The sequence below is a fragment of the Pleurodeles waltl genome, chromosome 2_1, assembly GCF_031143425.1.
Source record: "Pleurodeles waltl isolate 20211129_DDA chromosome 2_1, aPleWal1.hap1.20221129, whole genome shotgun sequence".
In the NCBI taxonomy this organism is placed as follows: Eukaryota; Metazoa; Chordata; class Amphibia; order Caudata; family Salamandridae; genus Pleurodeles; species Pleurodeles waltl.
Window position 1 is genome coordinate 311,402,873 of NC_090438.1, and position 19,605 is coordinate 311,422,477.

General features: G+C 41.2%; 1 protein-coding gene across 1 annotated transcript in view; it reads left to right on the forward strand.

Moving 5' to 3' along the window:
* LOC138264426 (protein FAM162A-like) overlaps window positions 1-17,828 on the forward strand; it is a 178,916-nt gene extending 161,088 nt beyond the window's left edge. The window contains exons 3-4 of the mRNA XM_069212542.1: window positions 2,753-2,861; window positions 17,560-17,828. Coding sequence (XP_069068643.1) covers window positions 2,753-2,861; window positions 17,560-17,661 — 211 coding nt within the window. The 3' untranslated portion in view covers window positions 17,662-17,828. The remainder of the gene's footprint in view (window positions 1-2,752; window positions 2,862-17,559) is intronic.
* Window positions 17,829-19,605: the final 1,777 nt, after the last annotated feature.

Genomic DNA, 19,605 nt, shown 5'->3' on the forward strand with positions numbered 1-19,605 from the left:
ATCCACAGAGGAAGGAAAATGGGGTCTGGAACAGGATAAAGTCCACTATAGCCCTTCCACTTAAATATAAATTCCAACTGGAGATCTAGGTGGCAGAAACTATTCACCTGCAGATCCCTTTCAAACATTTGATTGTGTCCACAATTGAAGGGAATCTGGTTCCAGCACCAGTAAAAGCATGACTGTCTAATGTCCACAAGGATATATCTGAAAAAGAATCTTAAGCACCATCGAGGAGGAGATGGCTCGGGCCATCTAGAAAGAAAAACTCTAGGAACATTGCAGTAAGATGAGTGATGAAATAATGTGAAAGGAGGCTGGATTTTGAGGGTAAAATTTTGCAGAACGGGGTGTAGGAATTTCCCAGTTTCTGTCAAGGGCACAGGATAACAATGCCCGACTCAGCACCACCATCTTATTAGCTCTGAAAGAAGATCTAAGGAAAAAGGAGGATTTTGACTGATTGCTGGAGGACGAAGTCTGAAGGGCTCTAGAGTCCTGCTGGCATCTAGGGATGGTAACTGCTTTCGAAGGATCATGTAGCAGACATCCTGTTGTTGCTATAGGGGTAGAAATGCAAGTATGATTCATGCTCTGAAGAAAATGCAGCTTAACAGTTGTGAGCATGCAGTGGCAGGACTTTGAAAGAACCATAGCTGTATGGACAGCGGACCTAGAAGCTGTGATGAGGAGCTGTGGGTTGAAGCAGAAACCAGCAGTGATTTTACTAGCAATAAGAACATTTTAGTGGGAAGGCATAATTTGTAATGGATGACAAAGATATTAGAACAAAGACATATTTCAGAACCACTCCACAAGGAGGATGTCAACCATCTCTGCAACTGATTTTTGCTAATTTGCCTGACTCCTCTCTTCCATTCAGAGATACACGTTTATCATAAATGCTCTGATTCCCTATAGTCCAAATTACAGGTTCCTTCATCAATGGCTTCTGTTTTCATGTTGATATTTTATAGACATTTTTAGTTAACCTCTTCATTTCCCCTTGCTTCATTTTAATGCCTGACATATTTTGAGTGATGCATGGGGATCTGAACAATTGTGCAACTATGTTACACTTGCTTCTATCTGTCAGGTACACTCTGGCTGTCCAATTGTATTTGGAAAGCCTATGAATCAATCTGTATTCCTAGCAAAGATTTGCATATCCACATGCCCCAGTGAGCAAAAGATTTTCAATGAACCAAGCTGAGGAAATTTACGGGAGAAATTAAGCAGAGGCAGTTGGAACTCTAGACCCTAATGCCCGATGTATTTTGAAATATCACTGCTGTGATTAGCGATTCACCAATGCTTGAAAATATGTACTGGATTAATGAGGTTTGTTATGATACTCTTTGAATCATCTGCATTTTGACATTCGTGTTTTAACAAGGGAGATGATTTACAGTCACCTATATAATATGACCAGAGCTTGGTAGGCGGTAGTTTTTGTGTTCCAAATGATTGATTACTCTGGCGAGGTCTGGTGGTAACTTGTCTTTCTGCCCAAAAAATTAATTCCCACGTACGTAAAAAGTGTGCCAATTATACATGTTACAGTAACAAAAGTGAACACAGAATAAATAAGGAAACTTAAGTAGATGACTTCCAACAGGCTGGCGGTACTCTTCCCCAAAATATGACATTGGCTGAGCCAAACCGCCAATGTACCAATCCGTCCGCCATCACTGTCCCACCTGCGGGATTATGATCCTGCCTACTGCCATGGTTTTCGTGGCTTCCTTACCGCCACAAAAACCCTGGTGGTAGGCACTGATAGGTGTCTCCCCTGCCCCCTCCCCCTCCCAGGAGTTTTCCCCCACCATCCCCCTCACACTCCAGCCCCCCACCATGACATACACACACATTCACGCACCATCATACACAGGCATACACACACTCATACCCACATTCACCCACGCATGCATACATCTATTCACACACACATCCACACCCACTTACATACATACAATCACCCACGCATTCACACAACACAACATACACGCACAGTCACAACCATGCATGCACACATGCATTCCACATGCCACACACCCCCTCCCCTGTCAGAGCACCTGACTTACCTGCTGGCAGGGGGTCATCCGGCAGGAGACGGGACAGGGCGCTGCTGCCAGCAGCAGCATCCGCCAGCAGAACACTGCCAGGCCGTATCATGTGTCATGATACGGTCTGCGACGGTCTACTAGTGTGGCACTGCTGCTGGCAGCAGCGCTACCCTACCGCCGTACGTCGCCATAGCCGAAGCCGGAATTCCGCCATCCTTCTGGTGGAATTCCGGCTACAGTCATAATATGGCGGACGGCAGGTAGCTGTGGCAACGGTGTTTTGGGGCCGTCGCCGGGGCGGTAGACGGTCAATACCGCCATTATCATAATGAGGGCCTAAGTTTGGAGATTCTACTGATTAAATAGCAACACCAACTGAACCCCTTGGCACCAATATTCATCAGTAATCGTTTATAATTTGCAACTGTTATATTCTCTACAGCAATCTTGTGTCCAGCAAGTCATATGCAAACACATACATTAGCCTAAAACAATTTTTCAGTGGTTGCCTACAATATTTATAAGCAGGGATCCAAGAACAGAAGTTTAACTATAAAGGAAATATGGTGATATATATGGAGCGACAAGAGTCGAACCCGATATACATCTTTGACATTAGAAACATTTGTACGTTTTAGGTTTTACATTAGTGAATTAATACGATTTTGTTTGTTTTTGTTTTGTAGGTACGAGTTAATGAACGCTGCCCAGAGTAAGGTGCGGGTAATGACTTGCTACGTGATGATAGCACTGACCATTCTAGGCTGCGTTGTAATGGTGATTTCTGGCAAAGACGTAAGTAGTGCTAATGCATTGATTTTCTGTTTACACTGCCAAACGGATTTAATAACACAATGAACTCTATTTGAAATCCAAGGCTATAAAACTAGGATGTATTAATGGAAGCTATGTATTTTCATGCCTCAACCAAACCTCTAACTTTTATCAAACCCGAACGATTCCGTTTCGGTATTTTCAGCATAGCGCGTTATTATGCTGCTCAAAATAAGTTATTCTATGGTTGTCAAAAAGATTTGATAGTAAAAGTGTTGCAGCAGCCCCTCCATAAGGAACTCCGTGAGCGGGAGGGAAAGCAAGAAACTCAAAAATTAAACTTTTTAAACTTTGAACAAATAACTTCTTAACTAAAGGTAGCTACAGTGTATACTCTCCTTATGTTATTGTGCAAAAAGTAAAAAATGTATCCGTTTTCAGTGCATCAATGGAAGGATACCTTGTAACAGAAAAGAGCACCATAAGGTTTTAATTAACAAGAAACAGATTTCAAAGGCCGTTTTGGTCTGTTACAAACATAGACTCGGTAAAGTGACAGTGTTCTAAATGCTAATCTTTCAAGAATGCTATTAAGGAATATTTTCATTTCTAGTTAAAATCGGAAAACATGGATTATTTCCAATCTCACCTTCTATAACCGCAAATAACAAAGAAGAACTACATCACAGGCAGAAGGAAAGCCAAACTACAATCCCCAAAAATCAGTGCCGTTGCACCACATATACCCCATTAATAAGTGCAGTATTGCATATAAAAAAGAATGTCAAGTGTCAGAAAGAAAAATGGTTAGAAATAAAAAAAAACAATTGCTAGCAACAGAGCAGAGGAAAATAATTATAATGGAATATTACAAATTGTTGGATCCATCTCGTTGCCAAAACACGTTTAATGAGTTTGAGGGCAGGAATAAGAAAACAAGACATTGGTATGTTTGATACAGTAAAAGGTTTCTAAAGAATTGGTGGCATTTGTTTTTTCTCAAATTTGTTGCCAGATATTGAGGACTCTGGTCCTTATTGCGAATCTGGCATTCAAGAGACTTCCAGACTCGCAGTGGCGGTCAGACTAACGCGGCTGTAGTGGTCCAACTGCCACATTATGAGCTGGGCAAGCAGACCCACCAACCTACCGCCGTCCCCGCCAGGATCTCTGATCCCAACGAGGTGACGGCGGTGCAGGTTGTAATCAGCCAGGGCAGCGCTTAACTCAGCGTCACCCTGCTGATTACAACCTTGTTCTCTGCCCACCTTTTTTTGGCAGTTGAACTGCCATAAAAAGGCTAGTGGAGAACAAGTGCAGGGGGCCACAGGGGGGCCCCTGCACTGCCCATGCTCATGGGCAGTGAAGTGCCGGTGCCCCTATGTATGGCAGCATTGCTGTAGGCTCTATTCTGATCCAGCGATAATGCTGCCACACTTTTACCACTGGGCTGATATGCAGGAACCTTGATTCTCACCCCTCAGACCACTGGAAAATTGTAATAGGGCTGATGGGAGACCGCCACTTCAACAGCTATCTCCTCACAATAGGTCTGGTGGTCAAATTCGTAATCAGACCATATGTCATTTGTTTGAACGCTTGACTAAGGTAATACATTAAAATCTTGGTATCTTTCTTTTATAGCAGGCACAAATATCATGTGCTTTTATTTGCCAGATTGGTGCTTTCAAGGAGTTTTTATCTCACAAAACTGCTGCACTTACATTTACCACCTGAGTGTTTTCTAGGAATTTCAGTCTTCGTTGATTTGTAAAGAGAAAGTCCAGGAACTGATACACAGAGAATCATGAGTTTGGCGGACTGGAACACCCATCTGCCAAACTCCCAACAGGGTGGTTGCCACTTTGCTGGCTACCTCCTCGCCTGCCTCATTAAGACGTTCCTATTGGGTTGACAGGTGGAAACTCATCCCAATGGGAAAGTGGCAACAGCATTGTCGCTGGCTCGTAATTGAGCCGGCGACATTGCTGCCGCCCGCAGGGGGGAACCAACACCCTCGTAATGTGCACTGTCTGCACAGCTGACAGTGTCCATTACAAGGGTGCTGGGCAGGGGGACTGTCATGAAAAGCCTGTTGGAGAACCAGCTTGTAATCAGCAGGGTGGCGATGCATTCAGTGCCGCCCTGACTGATTCCAAACTGCACCGCATTCAGCCTGTCGGGATCTCAGATCCCGAAGGAGACAGCTGTAGGTTGGCGGGGCTGCCCGGCAAACTCATAATGTGGTGGTTGGACCGCCACAACTGCTGCGGTCCAACAGCCTCCATTTGTGAGGAGGTCCGAGGACCACCACACTCGTAATTAGACCCAGAGTGTTGTAAATGGAGCAAACGGACAAAACTAGGCTATGTTAGTAGTTAGCAGTGCTTTGTTAGTACTAAAGAAAGTATAGTTATAAATTGCAATCCTGTAAATATTATTTTATTATACAGGTGAATGGAATAATTGTCATGGGGAGAGAGTGCTGCAATGTTCCTTACAGGTGGGATCTTCAAGAGATTTATGCACCAAGGACACTATATCCTTAACTGTAAACTTGATTTTGTTAACAGAGTGATTAAGGATTACATTAACATCAAGCCTGCTTCTGCTTTTCTAGCATCAAACAGCCAACTCTTCCCCCAGTTTATCCGACTGTTCCTCCTCCTTCCTGCTTGTGTTCTGACTGTATGTATAGTCTGTGTTTAATTTGAAAAAAATGAACATGAAGTTTCCGTCTCCATAGGTAAGGAGGCTGGCCTTATCATCCTCACTTTGTGATTAGCACTTGCAACACCACTAACCAGCTGGGGTACCTGACTACCATTGACAGTTGCTAGTCTATTGCCTCAATCTGCATATTGTCTTTGAGTGTAAACACTGTCCATCTTTTATCTCCACTAATGTTTTTTGGAATAGAAGGGATGCCTGTACACTAAATGATGAATGATTACGGTAGTTTTGTTTTTGTTTTATATAGCACAAACTTGACCAAAAACATATTGGAGTGCTTTATGTGAACACCCATTACTTTACACAAGAACACATTCATGTTTGTTAGACAGAGAGAGATTTGCTCACAATCACAGGACATTGAGCCATCACCAAAACTCAAACCTGGCTTCCCAAGTCCAAAGTCAGCAGCTCTAGACGTTATGCGACATCATCTCCCCTTACCAGTCCTTCTTCTGCTACCATGAGCTAATCAGAAATAAAAGAAAAACTGATGATCTGCTGTCTCTAATTGCTCTGCAGACCTCGATATAAACACTGCAGAAGGTGATAAAGAGCCCTGGTCCCTAAATTAAGTGGTGATGGGGTCCACTGGCAACCACCAACACAAACTAAGGACAGTCTACTCTATGCCTTGAATCACATACCATTTTTCCATTTCTCCCTATCAGTATCTGATTCTTGCCATTCGTTTCTCCTGTCTTCCCACAATATTCACTTGTCCAGCTCTCCTCCTCCCTGTTCATTCTTTCCTCTGTTATTTGTTTCTTGGCAAAAGATGCATAGGGGCAGCTGCCCATTACTATTCACTTTTAAGAGAAAGCCTTCCATTCACAAGACTGTTTCATTCACTCCTTTGTTCCCTCCATTCTGCTCCTCTGGCACCTGTATTCCTTTGTGGATCCTGTAGATCAATATGAAGATATGAACAAAGTAACATGTCTGTTAGTCATACAAAAATCAGACTAATCAACAGTGTCAATGCTTTATTATTTTTGGCTTTCAAACAAGAGCCACCCCTCCTCTTTGGTGGGAAGACAGGAGTGAAAAGCAAAGTCAAATCAGTCTATTAATCTGGCCACCAGATATAGTATAAAGCAAAAAAAAAAAAAACATCCTACAGCCCTGGTTATGACAGGACCTAAAATGGTTTTTGTTGGAAGTGCTTCAGAGCTTGCAAGAAAAAATAGGGTGCTGGTTTGGAAACTACAAGTTTGCTACATGTATTATTCTGAAATAAAATGCCTCTAATGCCCTGTCCAATTTGCCTAGCTGTAAATATCTGTACAGATAAATCTACTCAATAGGATGTGAAGCCAGTGGCTTTTCAAGATGAACTGAAACCAAATAGAGCATCATTAATTAATCTGCCTCCATACCTCCCTACACTCACCAGACAAGGAAGAAGAGGAAATGGATAGATGAGTTAATTGAAAATACTTAATAGCTGTCAATGAAAAACAATGCTGGGATCAGTAGCTCTGGAGAAGTTCACTTAAAACATTCAAACATGCATATACTTTGTGGGAGCATGTGAATTAACCTAGAGGTAGCTGTGCTCTGTGCTAAGCTTCACAAAGTAAAGTTAAAACTGAAAAACCTTAATTTTTTTTAAAGAAATACAATACAGCTTTGGAGCACCTCTAATTTACATAAGCAGTAAATGTTAAACAAGGGTATTAGCAGATGAATTGAACTGCAGATAATAGAGTGAATGAAGGGTTTAAAAAATGCACAAAAAATAAAACAATAAAAGAAGAATGAGCTGAAAATAGAATATATTGCAAGATCCAGGCAGTGGGCGATGCTAGAATGGTAGAGGTGAAAGGCACGTTTTTGCTATTGTGCAAATATAAAAGAGACCACCTTGCCCCCAAAATAGGAAATCTTTTTTGTAGTTTTAATTTTAACCTTTTTTTTAGTTTATATTAATTGCTAAAAAATCATATATATATATAACCCTAGCACTTGCTGCACCTACGGAGGTGAAAGACTTTACACATTTTTGAATGGACTACGAATTTGACTGCATTTGCCATGATGCCTTTGGGTCATACTTTGTTGCTGGAGTGTAGGCAGTGTGCTCCCTCTCTTTGAAACCATATATATAACCCTTTTGGGAGATTACCTGGAAAAATCCCTTGAAAATGTGCCAGTCCTCTCATGGAATGGATGAGGATATCCTGTAGATAAGTGCTATTAAGTTTTATTCTACTCACAATCATTATGGCATTTAACGTTCATAAAGGAATCATCAGGCTGGTCCTAGAGCAGAAAATCTATCAAATTGCTGAAGGAATGCAAAAACAGTGCTTCCCAATGAGATACCAAGTATCATGATTACCAACACCCTTGCATAGCCAAATCTGCTCATGCAGGCAAATACTGCCAGGAGGCTGCCTGCATCAACACCTGAATCTCAATACCAAAATTAGATTGCACAGAAAAACAGAAATCATGCCAAAAAAACATTTTCCGGACAAATCCACCCAGATACCCTTAAAATAACTTATTATGAAAATATCCAGCTCTGAAACTTGTGCAGAGATTGTTTTCAGCAGAGAATAATGGAAAAAATCAATGTAACACATTTGCGATTTAAATGACTTAAAGAATCAAAAACGGCAACACAATGGAAACTCATAATCCGAAAACAGCAATGTCCATTCTGCACCCCTCAAAGGCAAATACAGTCTGAATGAGTGTTGTCCTATTCCTGGGGGTTGTACCAGGATATTGTAAGAAGAATATCATTTCGCATACATATTGGGGGTCATTCCGACCCTGGCGGTCAAAGACCGCCAGGGCCGCGAATGACGGAAGCACCGCCAACAGGCTGGCGGTGCTTCCTTGCCCATTCTGACCGCGGCGGTAAAGTCGTGGTCAGAAAACCGGGGCCGGCGGTTTCCCGCCGGTTTACCCCCAGCTGGGCAAATCCGCCATGGCGGCGCTGCAAGCAGCGCCGCCATGGGGATTCTGACCCCCTTACCGCCAGGCTGTTTCTGGCGGTTGTCACCGCCAGGAAGAGGCTGGCGCTAACGGGTGTCTAGGGGCCCTGTTAGGGGGCCCCTGCACTGCCCATGCCACTGGCATGGGCAGTGCAGGGGCCCCCTAACAGGGCCCCAGCATGGTTTTCACTGTCTGCCTGGCAGACAGTGAAAAGCGCGACGGGTGCAACTGCACCCGTCGCACGCCTGCAACACCGCCGGCTCCATCCGGAGCCGGCTTCAGTGTTGCAGGCCTCCTTCCCGCTGGGCCGACGGGCGCTACCTTGGGTAGCGTCCGCCGGCCCAGCGGGAAAGTTGGAATGGCACCAGCGGTCTTTTTACCGCGGTGCGGCCAAATGGCGGTTCCCGCCAGGCGGGCGGCAACCGCCGCCCGCCGGGGTCAGAATGATCCCCATTGTGCCTTAGTTTACAACAAACATTGCCACATTGTTAGGTTAATAAAAAATCTACACCCAATGAGGTAATGGTTTTGCAAATAAAATTCAGAGCTGAGTATTTACATTAGACAATTTGTTGATATACAATTGTATGTCCAAGAGAGGCAAACAAATAAAGCTGGGTACGATAAACTGTTATGAAGTTCACACTGTACTAAGTCAGATGCCCCTAATGGAAATGTCAGTCCCACTGGCATACATACTCACTTGAGCCATAATAACAGAAAGAAACTCCATTGGAGAAGGTTATTGTAACAAATGTTAAAATCCCCGTAACTGCACAGATCAACAATATCTATAGAGATTGTGCCCAAATAAGGACATCAAAAACAACTTACCACACACTGCAACATCCAATAATACACCCTAAAAATAAAACATTGCAGAGCATGTCAAAAGAGCAGAGCTGCTACTTGCAATACAGTACTATGGAACAGAATTCTAGAGAGTCTGAGGAAAAACTCAAAGGGACTGTTCACAAGCAGAAATTTGCAGTACTGTTTGTACTACTAAAAAATGTCCTACAAACTGCATTTCACAAATCTACTTGTGGAGTTTACGTTACCACCTCTCCAATCTTTTTTTCTATGTTTATAAATTCTTACCAAGTTTTTGCTTTTCTTCATACTTTACCATAGGGTGATTCTGTAGTCTGGACAGAGATTTCCCTATGGTAATGTAAAGTATAGAGGAAAGCTTCCTATACACTTTCATAAGGAGCTCTCCACCCCAGTGGAAGAGATCTCCTCATAATAAAGTAAAGGGAAATGTAATAAAGTATTTTGAACTTAGAAAACGTTTGTAAAATATTTTTATGTTAAATATACATACACCTTTATTTTATATATTCATTTTAAATGTAGAATTCAATAAAAATGCCACAACACTTGTAACCAAATTGTGATCTGAAAATTACATTATTTGAAATATTTTAAGCCACATTAACTTAGTGTTCTCAAGTTCAAAATAACAAATATAGTCACAAATAAAGTAAAACAATTATTTTATATGATAAAGTAATAATTTATTATTACTTTAATTTAAATGCAAAATGGCTATTAAATAAATAAATAAAAATGTGTAATTTTGTTTCAAAATGAAACTTTTCTTTTTAATTTGTAGCTGTTTTAATATTGGCAGTCCGAGAACCACCCTGGTTGCTTTGATGGTTGGACTGCCCCACTCTATGTGGTCTGACCACCCAATTACAACCCTGGCAAGCAGACCCGCTGATGGCACGACGGCGGTCAAAGTTGTACTCAGCTAGGGCAGAGCTGGACTCAACGCCACCTGGCTGATCACAACTCTCCTCATTGCAAGCCTTTCCATGGACATTTCACTGACATGGAAAGGCTGATGGTGAAGGTGTGCAAAAGGCCACGAATGGGCCCTTGCACTGCCCATTGAAATGCATACTGTCTGCTTTGCTTTCCAAACGGTGTGCATTTCAAGGGTGCTGGTCAGCCCCCCGTGTGCTAAAAGATAGCACTCAGCTCATTTAAGGGGGCCCAGTGCTATCTCATAGCACTGTTCCTGCTGGTCTGACCGGCCAGAATGCTCTATTGCAATGTTCCTGCTGGTCAGACTGATGGGAACATTGTAATAGAGCAGCAGGGGGATGCACTGCCAAGTTGGTGGAGTCCTTCCTGCGGCTTTGGCTGTCCGCTGGTGGGACCGTAAAAGTCAAAATCAGGCCCTTAATTTAAATTATTATTATTTGCTATGGTGTTTACATTTCAGTCCCTACCTCCATTATTTTCTATGGGAGGGTGTTGCAGCACCTGGAGCTTACCATGTGTGGTGCTAATCTTACAACTTTTTTTTTAGTAGTAATTTACACACATAATTTAGGTTCACTCTTCTATTTCAAGGGTGGAGATGTGTAAGCCTACATTTTTGAATAACTTTATACTCATTGTTAGTGAATACCCAAAAGTCGTAAAGTTATACAAGAGTGTAAGAGTAAAGTTACATGAAAGCGTAATTTACCTTTGCGAATATTCTCACAGCCACCTAATTGCAATGTAGTAGTAAGGCACTGATACTCTTAAGTACCATCTATATATATATATATATATATATATATATATATATATATATATATATATATATATATATATATATATATATATATATATATATCTCGGCAGCCGGACACACTGTGGCCCCTCCAGTTAATACCCCTTCTATGTGCTTCTTATTTGTAAATGGGAGGATGCATAACACTCTTGTGAGGATTGGACCAGCTGCACCTCTGTGTTAGAAGTCAATATCCAAACATAATGAGTAGTAGAGTCATTGAAGACAAAGCCAATTTTCCTTTTTGTGGTATTTGTATTTCTTACTTGTATTTCTTAACAGAGATAGTCCTTTCATAATCAGTACTTTTTGTTAGCCAACACGTGTTTTGTCCTTTTAGGCATGCAGGCCTAAGGGCTCCATTATGAGCTTGGCGATCTTCAGACTGCCAAACTCATGGTGGCGGTCAAACTGCTGCACTCCTGGTGGTCCAACTGCCAGATTATGACCTGGTGGTCAGACCGCCCAAAGACTACCACCACCACCGGGATCATGGATCCCAACAGGGTGCAGTGGTCAAAGTTGTGGCAGCCAGAGCGGTGCCCATGGTAGCACTGCCATGCTGATCATGACTTCACTTTCTGCCAGCCTTTACACGGCGGTTTCACACCCATGGAAAGGCTGGCGGAAAACCAATGCAGAGGCCCCCCTGCCAGCACCCTCGGAATGCACACTGTCCGCTGTGTCAATGCCACAACACTGTTTCCACCGGTTTGATCAGCGGACACATCATATGACGGCGTGGGGCCACCAGGATGACAGCCGCCTCATCCCCGCGGCTTTAGTGGTCCAAAAGTCGGACCACCAAAGTCATAATGAAGCCCTTTGGCGTTTTCAAAACTGTAATAATAAAGGAGGTTGAATCCTATTGACATCTACATTTACACCAATTCTTATATGTTTGTACCCGTCTGTTGTTGATTGTACTCTGCTGTTGCAGTCCTTCCCTTGTTCAGCTCAGCACCATGTTTCATTGCATGTCACCTATTCTTTATGGGCGGGTGAAGTTTCATTTTTTGTCTGGCATGCAATACATAATTCTCACAACTATTAAAGGGGATGTGTGTTTTCAGAGCTTGAAAACTTTATCAAAAGGCTGTGAGATAGCAGCTCATCATACTGTCCGAAAAGTTCCTTAAGTCACACAGTGAATGTTTTTAGGACATTAAATTCAGGCATAGCATATGTTCAGTTTAATGGTTCATATAATATATTCTCTGATCGAACCAAGGGCCAGACGTATCAAAGGTTTTTACCCATCCTGTGTCTATGGGAAAAAGTATTCGTACATGTGGCCCCAAATGTCTTGTGTCTTGAAAATTGCAGGATCAGCTTAAGTGAATAAAAACATAGGATTTATGTAAGATAGAGGTAACCCAGTAATTGTAATGGACACAAACGTTCACTCAAATAAACAAATTTAATATAAAGCAAAGGACATCACTCAAGTACAGAGAAACTACACAACATGAGTGAACTTCCCATGAAATAGAGGTTATTGTATTTACACACGTTACCATTCATAAATGGTTTGATTGCATATTGCTTTGGCAAAGGATACACCTGTCTCAGCTTTAAGCTATAATACGAGACACACTCACATTTTACTTTATATTTCAAATGTTTACCTTTATATAGGTATGGAACCACCATCTTGGACATCATACTGACAGAAAATGTTTTGTTCTAAGCCAAGTCACAGTTCCATAACACACTAAAGTGTAAAGTGGCATGATTGATAACTACTAATGACTTTGTACAGTGCCCTATAATAACAAACAATACAGAAGAACTAACACAGGGCACACATCCACATATGATGCCTCATCTTAAGAACAATAATGATAAACACTCATTACATAAAGTACCTGTTTCAGAGGTATGCTAGAACAGAGTGTATCAAGTGAAGGCAAGGGATCTGGTAGAAGTCTGCCTCATCTTCATAACATGGCTGTGAACAGTCAGTTCCAAGTCATGGATGAGCACAGTCTACCTGTCACTCAACCACCACCTTTATTTAGGCAAAGGGCTGTGGTGCCAGATGATGGAATTAGGGTGGCACTGTGGGGTGCCGTGCATTCCTGCAAATTAGATGAGGAAAAGATGCAGATGCTCATGATATTATTCATGGTAGTGCAGTTAAACATTAGGTGTTGGTAAACATTCTGCCAACTGCCTTTAAAACAATGTATCCATTTCCTCTCACAGCAACAATATTCTCTAGAGCTACATCACTAAAGCCCAATGCAAATAACAAAGGGTTAGAAGAGATGATACCAGGGCCAGGTTCACCCAGCATTGTGCAGCTCAGACCACCTAGATTAGCCACAGTGAGAACTAGCAGGTCAAGTGGGGGGGGGGGGGCACTGAAACCAGTGGTAGCTACTTTAGAATGGGGGTGGCAGGAGAAAGGGGGGTATAAAAAATATAAAATTAAAAGAAAACGCTTACCTTTTATATCAGGAGAGATGGTTCCGTCTCTCCTTCATCCTCTTCTCTTCCCCGACACCTGGAAGCACATAGGCTTCCAGACTCCCTTCCAATCACAACATTGCTGTTGACAGCAGCATTATGATTGGTCTGAGCAGTCTGCTTCAGCGCTCAGACAGGGAGTGGGACTCTCTACACTTTCTCCTCCTGGCTGTGCAGTACAGCCAGGTGAAGAAATGCCAAGTGTGCTCTTATGGTACACTAACCACTCCCTCCCCAGCCCAGCCCTGCCCTAACCTGGGTCCCTGAGGAACATTTAAATTATATTAACAATGCATTATTATCAGTTTATTTTTACTTTTTCTTCACTGCAGAAAGCAGTGGCTGATGCTCCTCTGCCTTAGCGGAGGAGCTGCAGCTGGTGGAAACACGTTACTCTGAGTGAATGCACATATCACTTGATGTGCTTTGCAAAACTACCCTGCTAAAAGGTAGGGAAGAATGCCTTGTAAACTGGGGTAAACTTGTCATATGTCATAAATGCTAAAGAAATTCATTACAAACAAGACTTCTTGAATCAAAGTATATTGAGTTCTGAATACCAGATAGAGATATGCACAGAACAATCAGGACAATCAGTCATTCTTGTAACATTTACCTTTGACTAATGTATTTATACATCATGGTATAGTAAAATGTGCAAGCCTCATTCCTGTTACTTCCCAGCTCCTCTGTGGAAATTAAGTTATGACCAATTAACGTATTCATTGTGAAAAAAAGGAAAAAGTAAGTCCAGCCATTCTGTAGAACTTGACAATATTGTCTCAGATAACAAAAACTAAAATAAAAACGTGCATAACATACAAAAATAACAAATGTAGACCTTTGTCATGAATAGCTCTCCAACTTTTTCAGGTATACTGATACTCCCTCCTGGTCCCGTCAATCTCAAAGGATACATCAAGGACTATTAAAGCCACATGCAAAGCATGCAAATTCTGTTGAATGCCTCATATGAATAACTGTACCTTTAATAGGTCATCAGTTGGCCCTCAAAGTAATAACCAATCAACTTCATAGCCTTCCATATATAAACTGATTCTTCATCATCAGAAATTTCGCCTAACCAGAATGCAGTAATGAGAGCCCCTGGGAGTTGTCTAACAGAATATTAATGTCAAAAATATCTTGTGTACTGAATATCATGTAAAAATTGTTCAGAAATAAAATGTCAAGAAAGTAAGTGCAAACGGGTAAATATAGATTTACTACTTTTAGCTCCACATCTGCATAGCTTGAAGATATATATGCATATATCATCAAAGTACATATATGAGGAGTTAAGTATAGTAAAACTTCGCTTAGCCACAGAAATCTACCTTCAGTATATTTTTTCCTCAATATTCCTCACACTATATTTTGTTCACATAATATTTTTCTACATTATTTTGTCCAAACACCGAACCCAGGTTCAGGTGATGGTCTCACTCAATCACTCATTTACATATACGCATGCATGTTCACTCACTTGTTCAATCATTTACAGGCTCAATGATAGTGTCATCCGTAAATAGTAAGAAGTTTGGCTAATTGCTTGGAAATCACAATTTCTACAGTAAAATACAATGTTTCTAGCAGCCTGTGATTGTTTATCTGTGAATGCTAAAATAATGTGAAGATAATATGTATAAAAGCTTTATTCAAGTAAAGTTCACCATTCACATCTAGATGTGCAGCAGAATAAATTACTAGAGCATGACCCTTCCAGACATTACCAAGAATATTAGGACATATTATAATTTTAACGTTTTGATATGGAACATGGCTACTGCAAATATGCCACAACCACCCTTGTTATAAAATGAAGCCGAACCCTACTTTGGCAGGAAAGTTTGAATCCTACTTGATACCCTTGCAAGGTTTCTCTCCAATAAGGAAACAACACGTAGTGCTATACAAATTAGGAATTGTACAAAGGAAATACCAGCTGAGCAGGGTAATGGTGACACCAGTGATGAATTTTACAAGATGTTAGAGAGACTTTTAAGAAAGAAGAATCACATGTCACTTTGACAAAGATTTTTCTGAGAAGATTTAAGAGAAAGGAAACAAAGTACTTGTTTAGAAAGCGTTGTTGAGAGGACTTTAAGATGAAAATCTGTGACCCTTTGTAAAATCTTCAAATAAAGATTGAACAATGTGGTGTAACAATAACCATCACAAGAAAGAGAAGGTGTTGTCATGTAATCTAGACATAAAAGTAGCAGCTGCAATAGCAAAGGTGAGTGACCACATTGCCAACTGTGTTTAAGAAATGAAAGAAGACTGCAAGAAACAATTGTGTATAATGAAAGCGAAATATGTAGCAACCAACCCGGAAGACTGCCACATAGTGCAAGGAAAATACATGAGTGGTAAGGAAGAAGAAATGGACACCAAAATTGAATAATACAGACGTATAAACCTTGAACAATGTGCTCTGATTATGAGCCAGCGACCTCCCCACCACTGTATTGTGACACTACCGCCTAGCTGGCAGTAGTGTCTGCAGCTGTGTCACTGCAGCAGCATGCTTCGCCCCAGAAAGTGAGCCAATGTTGTGCATGGCAACAGTGTTCACTGACAGTTCAGGCATGGGGGGGGGCACAACATGTGCCCCTAGCCACACTGCCCAATGGGCAAAATCACCTTGGTGCCCCCTTTGGGTCCCCTTCCCTGACTTCCCACCAGGCTTTGAAAAGGTCATCATCCGCACGGCGATACTGGTATCAGCACCACCATGAGTGACCCCTGCTATCCCTACCGATGCTGATCTGAGATCCAAGATCCTGGCAGTTGCGGCAGTCTAATGGCGATCCAACAGCAATCCTTGTAATCTGGTGGTCGGACCACCGAGAATGTGGAGGTCGGATTGCCACCATGGTATGACATTCCCAGGACTGCCATACTCATAATCAGGCCCTTAGTACTGAATCTAGTGGGTTTTCTGGAGAGTGTTAAATACTGGGAACAATTGGCTAGGATGGGCAGAAAATACCTGGTGACAAAATTCAGAAAGTAGATAAGTTAGAATAAGACACTGCCAAAATGAATTTTGAGGTCGCTGTGATTGATGGCAGAGATGATGACCAATGTGAATGATCAAATTGAAGAATATTGCTCAACGAGAAAGGCGTACATGTTTTACAACATTCTGGATATTTACATGTAGATTAATAATAAGATGTTAACAAACATTCCAAGCTGGTGAGTTAGAAATGGTAAGACCAGTCATCAAAGTCAGCAGGTAAAGCAAAGATTCTGTTCCCATGACAGGAATTGTAAACATTAAAATATCATAGAAGAGACATAAAACTGATGGGCAGGGGATTAGTTTGGATGGAAGTGCTGGTGAGCATGTTCTGACTGTGGATAAAAGTATATCTGGAGTGGATATATATGAAGTATTTCCGTAAGTTTTCAATGATAAGATTAACATTTAAGATACACCTCAATGAGGGAGCCAGGGAGGTCCCAACCTAGGGCCCAATTCACAAAGGTTTACTACTAGTAAAGTTAGACTTTTGGTCTAACTTTTGAATGTTGCACTAACTTAGACCAAAAGTCAAAACTTAGACCAAAACTTAAACTCTACTACTAGTAAAGTCTAGACTTTTGGTCTTGGTTTACACTTTTGATCTAAGTTGAGACCAAAAGACCAAACTTATACCAAAGTCTAACTTTACTACTGGGAAAGTTAGACTGTAGGTCTAAATTTAGACTTTTAGTCTAAGTTTATCCTTGTGAATCAGGCCCCTAGAGTCTAAAAGTACTCAGTTCTATATAACATTTTGACATGTTGACAAGACAATTTTTTGCAACAAATATCTCAGTATTGAAACCACAAATGTGCAGTCCTTAATAAAGTATGCTCTTCAAAAAGGCCTGAGAGGTGTCAAAAGCTAGTTGTTTGTCAAATGAGATTATCATGAAGTCAATCATGTAAAAATGGAAGCAGGCTTTTAATAACATTTGCCTTAATTTCCCCCACAGGCTGTTAAGAAAGAGAATACATTACTGAAGCAGAACATGGAAAGAAAGGCCAAATGGAAAGCTGAGAAAGAATTGGAAGCAAACACTATGAAGGAACAATGAAACTCAGAAATTGTTTTATTCTGTCTTACACTACGTATCACAAAAGCTGTGAAAACTTAAGTTAGAGTCTAATGGCTACATCTCACTGTTTGAAGCGTACTCATGCAACAATTGTGAATCACCTGAAGATTGCAGTATTTAAAACCATTAAAAGTCCCAAATAATGAGATTGTGTAAAACCATCTTTCTTGTGGCTCTATTTAAAATGTGTTAGCATGGAAAGAGATTACATTTGGTGACATGATTAGCCAAATACATAAATATATTAAGACATTTTTTTCTCATTGAGAATTTGAATAACATATTAATGTTTGCAAAAAATGAGTAATTTAATTACCCTTTGCTGATTAATGGCTAAGATTTATTTGACTTTTTTTATACTTACTTTCCCATTTCACCATGATAAAGGGAACACTGAAAGGAAAATCTATAATGGGAGACAAATACAATTTTCAAAGTTAAGAATATTTAGGGAAACCGGAACGGATGATGAGCAGGCAGATCTTTTTTCTAAAAACTCTATTTCGATGTTTATTTTGTTATTTTTGTAAACCCAGCACAATGCATCAAAGAATCAGTTGCTGGGTCATGTAGGTAGTTCTCAGACCTCTCAGCTTTCTACATGACTTGCTCAAGTCATGAAAGGAGGCTGGACTAGCCGTAATGGGCATCAGCAAATCCCTGGGAGTCTGGAAGGTTAGGAGAGGTGTTTTTCTATCTGCTTACTGGGGGCTGGTATTGTAGCACTGCAGCAGTTTTTAACCCCTTCGCTGCCAGGCCTTTCCCCCTCCTGTGCCAGGCCTTTTTTTGCCTATTTGGGGCAGTTCGCGCTTAGGCCCTCATAACTTTTTGTCCACATAAGCTAACCAAGCCAAATTTACTTCCATTTTTTCCAACATCGTAGGGATTCTAGAGGTGCCCAGACTTTGTGGGTTCCCCTGAAGGAGGCCAAGAAATTAGGCAAAATACAGTGAAAATTTCATTTTGTTTTTTAAAAATGGGAAAAAGTGGCTGCAGAAGGCGGCTTGTGGTTTTTCCCCTGAAAATGGCATCAACAAAGGGTTTGTGGTGCTAAACTCACCAGCTTCCCAGCTTTCAGGAACAGGCAGACTTGAATCAGAAAACCCAATTTTTCAACACAAATTTGGCATTTTACTGGGACATACCCCATTTTTACAAGTTTTTGTACTTTCAGCCTCCTTCCAGTCAGTGACAGAAATGGGCATGAAACCAATGCTGGATCCCAGAAACCTAAACATTTCTGAAAAGTAGACAACATTCTGAATTCAGCAAGGGGTCATTTGTGTAGATCCTACAAGGGTTTCCTACAGAAAATAACAACTGAACAAGAAAAATATTGAAATTGAGGTGAAAAAAACATCAATTTTTCTCTACGTTTTACTCTGTAACTTTTTCCTGCAATGTCAGATTTTCAAAAGCAATATACCGTTACGTCTGCTGGACTCCTCTGGTTGCGGGGATATATAGGGCTTGTAGGTTCATCAAGAACCCTAGGTACCCAGAGCCAATAAATGAGCTGCACCCTGCAGTGCGTTTTCATTCTATACCGGGTATACAGCAATTCATTTGCTGAAATATAAAGAGTAAAAACTAGTTATCAAGAAAACCCTTGTATTTCCAAAAAGGGCACAAGATAAGGTGTTGAGGAGCAGTGGTTATTTGCACATCTCTGAATTCCGGGGTGGCCATACTAGCATGTAAATTACAGGGCATTTTTCAAATAGATGTCTTTTTTACACACTCTCCTATATTTGGAAGGAAAAAATATAGAGAAAGACAAGGGGCAATAACACTTGTTTTGCTAATCTATGTTCCCCCAAGTCTCCCAATAAAAATGATACCTCACTTGTGTGGGTAGGCCTAGCGCCCGCAACAGGAAAGACCCCAAAACGCAACGTGGACACATCCCATTTTTTTGAAAGA